Source organism: Salvelinus fontinalis, chromosome 9 (assembly GCF_029448725.1).
Source record: "Salvelinus fontinalis isolate EN_2023a chromosome 9, ASM2944872v1, whole genome shotgun sequence".
NCBI classification, from domain to species: Eukaryota; Metazoa; Chordata; class Actinopteri; order Salmoniformes; family Salmonidae; genus Salvelinus; species Salvelinus fontinalis.
In genome coordinates this window covers 26,199,799-26,209,363 of record NC_074673.1, presented here as the reverse complement: position 1 = coordinate 26,209,363, position 9,565 = coordinate 26,199,799, and the positions used below count along the sequence as shown (strand labels likewise).

Here is a 9,565-nt window from a genome sequence, read left to right as displayed (position 1 = left end):
ACCATTTAGCAGACGCTCTTATCCAGAGAGATTTATAGAAGTAAGTGTATAGACTTTGATAGTTATTTTTCTTACTTAAGAGTCATGAAACTCATGGCAGCCCGGCAGCAGGGGACAGTGAGATTCTGATGCTATTTGAGGTGATCTCATTATCACAGGCCTGTTAGTTAATCCCAGAGATTAGGTGGCCAAATTGGCTCTTCACCTGGTCAGCTTTCACTGAAGCATATTCAGTCTGAGTTGACTTGGTTCTGTGAAATACGACATAGAATTTCAAATACTGGTGCAGGATCCTGTCACCGACCATTTAAGTCTGGCTTTAGCGAACAACCATTTGGAAAAGTATTTTTCCACGAACCACATCTGCGTCTAGGAAATTGAATAGCCTTGAGGCATATATCTCCCTTATTCCCTAGTTAGCTCTTTACTGATTTCTATTCATGAACCCAGTGTCTGTAGACCCAGTGTCTGTAATCAGGCCAGGTTAGGGTAATTAAATGGGGACAACATCGAAAAGGCAAAAAAGACAACTTAATCTTCACCATCTATGATTCTTGGGTCAAAACAAGCTTCCAAGTCTGGTCAATTAAAAAGAATACGGCAAGGTCTCAGATTTAGAGCATATTTTAATCACACATAACTAATCAACCGCTAGTTACAATGATCCACATAAGTCTACTTAGATGGTTTCTGATTGTTAACTAATCAACCACTATTTACAATGACCCATATAGGCCTACTTAGATTCTGTTTCTATGATGGTCAAGAGGTATTATGACAGTGTTAAGCGGAGCAGTGAGCACTAGTGAGCAGTGATATGAAAAGGTATGTGATTTATTTCTTCTTCACTCTTGGAACAGTCACCTCAGCCTCGCTCTCAGCAGCCACCACTTAAATTGGGTCTTTGAAGTGTAAAATCTCTAGCTCCTGGACTTCGCACCAATGGGCCTCATTATTGATTCCTCCAAAAGGTTGAATCACAACCTTGTTAGCAGCTGAGGAAAAGGCTGGGGCATTTCATCTCCTTCATCTGCCGAGTGTGAAAGCTACGGTATCGCCACTAACTCATACGACTAATGCACAGGGGGCTCAAGGTTACAGTCCCTGTGTAAAGCTGCCGCATGTCAATTCCCGCCAGGCACTGATAGACAGTGGAACAGGGAAGAAGAAAAGCCCCCAGTTAAACATTGATGTTAGTGTGTGAATTCTAGACTGTCTAGACGGCAGGGGAGATCCATTCTGGATTTCTCACCACCTCTTCCTCATAATAAGTGAGAAACAGAGACATTTCTAAGACAAAAGGTTTGAGATTGAGAACATTTGGACTTGAAATGCTGCACTAACACAGTTCATGACGAGAGTCATGGACATGCAGATTCTATACAAAATCTAGTACTATTTCAGTTGTACTTTCCTACTGAAATACATGCTTCGTCCGTAAAAAAAACTGCTCAACCTGAAGCCATATCATACAACATTTGGCTATTCATTCTCCACAAGTAATTTGTTTTTATGTGAGTGCCATACAGTATATAACAGAGTATAAAAAAACATGAAATACACCTGCTCTTTCCATGACATAGACTGACCAGGTGAATCCAGGTGAAAATGATGATCCCATATTGATGTCACTTGTTAAATCCACTTCAAATCGTTGTAGGTGAAGGGGAAGAGACAGGTTAAAGAAGGATTTTTAAGACTGGAGACAATTGAGACATGGATTGTGTATGTGTGCCATTCAGAGGGTGAATGGGCAAGACAAAAGATTTAAGTACCTTTGAATGGGGTATGGTAGTAGGAGCCAGGCGCCCCGGTTTGTGTCAAGAACTGCAACGTGGCTGGGTTTTTCACAGCCAACAATTTATTGTGTGTATCAAGAATGGTCTACCACCAAAAGGACATCCAGCCAACTTGACACAACTGTGGGAAGCATTAGCGACAACATGGGCCAGCATCCCTGTGGAACACTTGACAACTTGTAGAGTCCATGCCCTGACGAATTTAGTCTGTTCTGGGCGCAACTCAATATTAGGAAGGTCTTCCTAATGTATACTCAGTGTACAACTGCTTTGGAAAAGTGTGAAAGGTCTGTATTACCACAACTGTTTGCCTATGTCTATGTAGCGAGGTGAGGAATCAGTAATTCCAGTATAACAGCCTGAGGTTGCCTCGCCTTGAGAGTAGACTATCAGACAGTATACTGATATTACAACTGGACTCTGGAACTGTACTGCAAGCAACAGAGTGAACGCACTCAAATGGACTCATTTACTGCTCTGTTGCTGAAATATCTCAAGATGAAACGTCCACCAGTTTGTCTTTGAAAATATAACTGTCATTTTGATAGTCATGGAACCAGTTCCATTTCGGACTCTAACCCCTTCACTTAGCCCTTACCCATTCAGTGTTCACAGAAGACGAGATACACAGTAAGTAAAAGGGACATGGTGGAGGCGAACCACAAATGTTTAATTCCAGGCTCAACCCACTATGCATGTGTGTAGACCTGAAAGGATTGGAGAGCGATATCAGACGGAAACGTGGCACTATTAACATATTGCTTAATCCAATCCTCTCACATCTACACAAAGTGCCTAAGGGGCAGATTTGGGATTAGGCAGCCTATTTTACAGGCTAGGTGGCTCTACTGTTATATTGACTATACAGACCTTTTAGATTAGAGAACAGAGGTAGGAGCTAGGGGAGGGGGATACTGAAATGCATCTCCGCAGTGTTGACAAGCCAAACAAATAGAAAACAACTGATTATCCTAGTTCCTATTCACACCGTCAAACCTTAATGACAAATGGGCAAAACAACTGCTCTGAGGCTTATTCATTTTTCATATATTTTTCCATTAAATTATAGACAAATATTGAACAAAAGAAATATCCATGTGATGTTACACACCCAATTTTAAGAATTCACTGATTAATAGTCAAATCCTTTGGTAGAGAACTACAGTACCAGTCAAAAGTTTGAACACACCTACTCATTCAAGGGTTTTTCTTTATTTGTATTATTTTCTACTTTGTAGAATAATAGTGGAGACATCAAAACGATGAAATAACACATACGGAATCATGTAGTAACCAAAAAAGTGTTAAACAAATCTTAATAGATTTTAGATTCTTTGCCTTGATGACAGCTTTGCACACTCTTGCATTCTCTCAACCAGCTTCACCTGAAATGCTTTTCCAACAGTCTTGAAGGGGTTCCCACATATGCTGAGTACTTGCTGGTTGCTTTTCCTTCACTCTGCGGTCCAACTCATCCCAAACCACCTCAATTGGGTTGAGGTCGGGTGATTGTGGAGGCCAGGTCATCTGATGTAGCACTCCATCATGCTCCTTCTTGGTCAAATATTCCTTACACAGCCTGGAGGTTTGTTGGGTCATTATCCTGTTGAAAGACAAATGATAGTCCCACTAAGCGCAAACCAGATGGGATGGCGTATCGCTGCAGAATGCTGTGGTAGCCATGCTGGTTAAGCGTGCCTTGAATTCTAAATAAATCACAGACAGTGTCACCAGCAAAGCAGCCCACACTATCACACCTCATCCTCCATGCTTCATGGTGGGAACCACACATGCAGAGATCATCCGTTAACCTTCTCTGCGTCTCTCAAAGGCTAAAAATCAGACCAAAGGACAGATTTCCACCGGTCTAATGTCCGTTGCTAGTGTTTCTTGGCCCAAGCAAGTCTATTCTTATTATTGGTGTCCTTTAGTACTGGTTTCTTTGCAGCAATTCGACCATGATTCACGCAGTCTCCTCTGAACAGTTGATGTTGAGATGTGTCTTGTACTTGAACTCTGTGAAGCATTTATTTGAGCTGCAATTTCTGAGGCTGGTAACTAATGAACTTATCCTCTACAGCAGAGGTAACTCTGGGTCTTCTTTTCCTGTGGCGGTCCTCATGAGAGCCAGTTTCATCATAGCGCTTGATGGTTTTTGCAACTGCACTTGAAGAAACTTTCAAAGTTGATGAAATTTTCCATATTGACTGACCTTCATGTCTTAAAGTAATGATGTACTGTCGTTTCTCTTTGCTTATTTAAGCTGTTTTTGCCATAATATGGACTTGGTCTTTTACCAAAAAGGGGTATCTTCTGTATACCACCCCTACCTTTTCACAACACAACTGATTGGCATTCCCAAAATGTACTTTTAACAAGGCACATCTGTTAATTGAAATGCATTCAAGATAGCTACCTCATGAAACTGGTTGAGAGAATGCCAATAGTGTGCAAAGCTGTCATCAAGGCAAAGGGTGGCTACTTTGAAGTCTCAAATCGAAAATATATTTTGATTTATTTAACACTTCTCTGGTTACTATATGATTCCATGTGTTATTTCATCGTTTTGATGTCTTCACTATTCTACAATGTAGAAAATAGAAAAAATAAAGAAAAACCTTGAATGAGTAGGTGTTTCCAAATTTTTGACTGGAACTGTATATTGATAATATGAATACATTTTATTTCTAATACCAACAATAGAAAAAGACAACTTCTTAAATTGATTCAAAAATGGAAAATGCTAAAGTAGGCTAGTTTGTTTTTTGGCAGTAGAACAACATGTGGACTACGGAATAAGATGATAGATATATTAGTGGTAGGTAAAAAAAAAAAAATGAATAAGTTACTTTAGTTCAGGCTTTTTTGTGGGAATAAGGCACCTTGTTGTAAAGTGAAAGATCAAAATATAGCGAGAGGAAGGAACAGCAGTGACAGAGCTCCGTGATTCAACGCACCATCAGTGAAAAAATTAAGAGTTCATACCATCAAAGGGGAAACGGATCCTAAAACTACTCCGTCATTGAAAAACATGAGGTTACATTACTTGCACCAAAAGATGAAGATGAAAAAGATGAATGGAAATGAACATTTCCACTTTAGAGCATTTCCCTGGTGGAGAAATAAAATCCCTACGAAAAAAGAAAAAAATCCCCCTCACATCAGGAACGGGGAGTTTGAGATATAAATCGTATACTTTACAGGGGAAGAAAAAAACAAAGAAAACAATATCCACCAGCGTAAACATCTAGTCAGGAACATTGACTTCCCTAGCAGTGTTCAGTCTACAATAGCCCTGGCAGGTAGCGTTAAAACCCCAGCGTGCCGAGGTAATTCTTGGTTGAGCGGCGGGAGAGTGATGAGTGTGGTTGTGGGAAAGAGCACCAAGGCTGAGCGGCTGGGCCCCAGATGCACAGAGTCCGTAATCTCAGAAATAGAATCAATCAGAGAGATGGAGTGCAGCCATCAACTCCCCGCCGTCACCAATGCTTTTCAAAACAAGGCGCTGCCTCGGTGGTTGGACCAGCCCGGTGCTGGCTTCTTCGATCTGAACCACACCTCAGCTCGGGGGTCAAGGTAGTAACCCCCTGTGCAGTCCCAGCACCAACCCCCCCCCCCCATGAGATCCTCTTTATTTACTGTTAGAGGTGCCGGACTAGGCATCGATCACTGATTGTCTGACTGCCAAACACAGCAATGAACATGAACACCGCCTTAAACATTCTGAAAATGTTCTTGGCCTGTTTCTTAAACAGCGACCAGGAGATGGAACAAATACTAAGCAATAAAATAGGCCTAATATTTTCTTGGCTGGTTTTTATCTACAGAGTAAATACAACATTCACAGTCAGTCATTTCATATTCCAAAAGTTTGAGGCACTGGTTATTATTACAGACAAAGACAGGTGGGGTGGCCCCTGCACTGCTGACCAGGAAACCCCTTATTTAGTCTCCCCCTCTGTGACCAGGCCACATAATGAGAGTGGTCCATAGACACTCGGGGATCAGAGTGTAGGCCTCCACAAAAAGAGAACACACACACACGACTTTGAATCCTCTGTAGCCTCCAGGCCCCTCCACACTGTAGATGAAACACACGAGACCCAAAACGGCATCTCCGTCCGTCCCCTCAGTCAGACTTGTCCTTCTTCTTGCCTCCTCCGATAGGAACTTTATTGGCCACCACTGAGCCTACTGCAGAAACGCCTCCAGCTACAGCACACACCCCTCCTTTCACCAGCCCCACCCCAATGCCAGGTACAGCGGCCACTGAGGTGACGGCGGTCTTGGTCAGGTCGAAGCTCTTCCCTCCTATCCAGGCCACCCCACCCACAGTGGCTCCCACAGCACCTTTAGTGACACTGAAGAGTCCTCCAGTCACTCTGGAGAACATGCTTGGCTGGGGCGCGGGGTGATCCTTGTTACCGTCTGATGAGAGACAATAGGGTGTTAGTGTTGAGAGAAGTTAAGCAGAGGAACAGAGCAACTTCCCCAGTTTATGGAAAAAGATCTCCATTCCACATTGTACAGACAGTGCCACAATAGAATGATGAATAGGCTCCTACATGGAAGTTTGTGTCATTGAACCATGTCTTCTGCTTAGAATGGTCTATTGTGACCACATGATAGAGTAATAGCTCCACTAGAAAGATAAAGCTAAATATAGTTACGATGGCCCTCAATAGCCCTCATTGCTTCTAATGACAAAGGAATCAGTGTGTGGTGGGCTAGACAGAAACTGTAGAGCCACTAACAACGCAGAAGATGGAACGGTAATGCCACCTATTGGTACAAATAAAAATGCCTCAAATTCACTCAGACATCGAATTTGTGAGGACATATAAAAAAGTTCAGGTTTACTATAGTTAGGCCTATTAATAAGATCTTCAGTGATAGGATGGCATTCAAGTTACTGTTACGTAGCCTCCTACATTACTGAGTGTCAGTGTACAATACATATTATCATTGTCCCTTCAATGTTCATCAGCTTGTTATTGGTAACTAAAGAGACTGAACTGACCTGTTGGATGCTCGTCTTTGAGGTATGCTGGGATTTCATCCTGCTGCTGCTGCTCGCTTTGACTCATCTTCCCTCTCGGCAGGAGAGAAAACAGGTAAAGTCAACCAATTCATTATCTCTTAAGTAGGCTATATCATTACTTCTTCCCAAATGAGGCACCATAGAGTAAACATTTTGCCTCTGGCAGTTGGGCGTTAGGTTAGGTAAGTTCTTGAAAAACAAGGTGGGGATGGATTGCCTTTGGACTAACCATTCCTCTGTCTGACTTTAAGCCAGGGTGTGCTGCCTGCTTCTAACAACGCCAAACAAGGCAGACCTGTTTACTGTTGAAGCACAGAGAATAAGCAGACAGAGAGACAGATTCAGAGAGCCAGTGGGGGGGAAAAATGACTGGGCTCTCAGCTATGTTCAACTCAACAAGATGAAAATCAAGAAATTTACAGAACATGGAATTCATTTATTTTACTCAATCGGTAGCTTTGTTTTTTGTTCTTATTTGACAGAGCTCACCATCTGCAAAGTAGGATCACAAAGACATTTCAAGACCAGAGCGGCAAGTTACCGGCACCAAACAGAAGATATGCACATGATAGTAATACAAAGACATGATAAAGCCTAATTCTTAGAAGGGAAGCCTTGAATAGAGTCAACATAAGTCATATGCTTGCTGAGGACCTTTGAACATGATCTTATGGACCTAATTAGTGTTGTAGAAACATGTGCTGTTCAACAGCTCTATGTGCATGTAGCCTGTAGGGCATTCCTATGTGGCAGTTACAGTGGCATCAAACTGTACTTCACACTACAGTAAACTAGCCTCGTCTATAAGCAAACTTCGCTCTTCACGTGCCCCCCACAGTTCAACATAGCAAACTCACAGATACACCATTGTGTAAAAGCTTTAATTATCCTATTTCTTTTAGGATTAGCACTAGTCTGGAAATTAGAAATGGACCCAAAAATATCTAGGTGCTGGCTAGAGTACCTTCATTTCACAGTAAAAGGGTTAGGGGTCCAGTTGTGCTTAAGTAAGCAACAATTAACGACCGTTAATAAAGCCACCTTTTAGGCCTAGTTAGGCATAGAGCCAAGCTGGTGTGAATATAGTTTCAGTAGACAGAATTTGTGGTACATAACTCAGATATGTGGAGATGGAGACAATTTAATAAATTAAATATATTCACTTACATTTAAGTACTAGCTACTTGAAAATCGTTTTGTGAGCATAATGAACATCCAAAATACGTTCAATCTAAAATATTTAAATAAGAGTTGTTATTTAGCTGGGTATGGTCACTGACGTGGCAGCCAATGTCATTCGGCTAACTCCAAAATGAATTACAGTGGATAGATGACATATACACTTGTTACATTACATAATTAATTTCCCATTTGAAAAATAGATTACTTAGCTAGCTGGGTACTATTATCTGATGAATACAAATAAATAGTAATACTAGCAAGCCATGACCCAACCAAACTCTGTGTTTCAACTGAGTTTGACAAGCTAGCTAGGCTAGTTAGCATGCTCAATAGCAAGGCTAGCATTGATGGTTGGCTAGCGTTAGTTAATTAGCTTTGTGTTTTAGCAAAATAGCTATCCTCTCATTCAATTAGCTAGCTCAATTTGAAACAAAACGTTCTACTTGAAACAGTTGTCTGAATATATATATATATATATATAGTTTCAAATTAGCTAGTTAGTGGGGCAAGGGCGAAAAGCAACTTTGTTAGCCAACTTTTTACTAGCTAGTTAGCGAAATCACTCATTGGAAACTGCATGGATAGCTAACGTTAGCTAACTAACAGTAGCTAGATAATTTGCAAACTAGTTAACGTTAATTTATTTTAGAGATTCCAAGTGTATAATGGCTTTTTCTATCTTATGACACGTTTATATAAATCGATTCATATGTCTTAAATTACCGCGCGTTAACAAAAGTACAATTACCTTGTTTTTTCTGTCTGTTCTCTGACGTTGCAGATATCCTCAACTGTCAGCAACGGGGTTTTTTTTCTTAGGAACGAGCTAGCTAGAGTGGAGATGGCAAAAGTAGCCAGTAAACGAGGTACTTTGTCGCCACGATAAGAAATAAAAGAATACTAAGTAAATGGCACAGTATAATAGAACAAAACAATTTGCATAAGTATAATACAGGAACAATTTATAGTCCAATGTTTAGTGTTCTGGGGAAACGGGATTTGGGGGAAAGTATTCACATTTAGTATTTAGCTATTACCAGAGTCTTGTAGCAGCAGTTGTGTGTGTAGCATGAATGTATGCTACGGTGCAGGTGGTCAGCCCAAGTTCACGTGTTCAGCAGTCTGATGGCTTGTAGACAGAAACTGTCTCCCGGAGCATGTTGTATTAGACCTCATGCGCGGATACAGTCTGCCCGATATTAACGGGGTGGAACAGCTCAGGGCTGTGGTGGCATAACTTGGCACATTTTCTAACGTAGCAGTACAAATGTTTTAGTCTTTGAGAAAGACTATAGCTAATCTTTCAAAATGTCTTTTTATATATATATATATATATATAGCTCTACAATGACAACTGGGTATAATTTAACGCACAAGTAGCAATTTTTTTCTATTTGCATATTAAACACGCAACCACTCGATGACACAGTTGAGAATGCACTTTATCTGCATATTGCAGTATCAGGGTCAGACTTGTCAATGCAATGCATAATATGTGCAGTCACGGACAGGTTGTGGTCCCATTGACAAAGCTTGATTTACA

General features: G+C 41.1%; 1 protein-coding gene across 3 annotated transcripts; it reads right to left on the bottom strand.

The window, feature by feature from the left end:
• Positions 1-608: 608 nt before the first annotated feature.
• On the bottom strand, positions 609-9,195 carry LOC129862348 (transmembrane protein 263-like). 3 transcript variants are annotated; one of them, XM_055933885.1, is made up of 3 exons: positions 9,060-9,195; positions 6,820-6,893; positions 609-6,227 (listed from the first exon to the last, which is right to left on the bottom strand). In XM_055933885.1, exons 2-3 carry the CDS (start codon positions 6,884-6,886, stop codon positions 5,929-5,931), a joined length of 366 nt encoding a protein of 121 aa, XP_055789860.1. In that variant the 5' UTR covers positions 6,887-6,893; positions 9,060-9,195; the 3' UTR covers positions 609-5,928. The 3 variants fall into 3 exon arrangements, with proteins under 3 accessions (XP_055789860.1, XP_055789862.1, XP_055789861.1); XM_055933887.1 differs by lacking the exon at positions 9,060-9,195 and adding an exon at positions 8,771-9,048 and having other exon boundaries at positions 6,820-6,886; XM_055933886.1 differs by lacking the exon at positions 9,060-9,195 and adding an exon at positions 8,771-9,047 and having other exon boundaries at positions 6,820-6,891.
• Between the last annotated feature and the right edge of the window lie 370 nt (positions 9,196-9,565).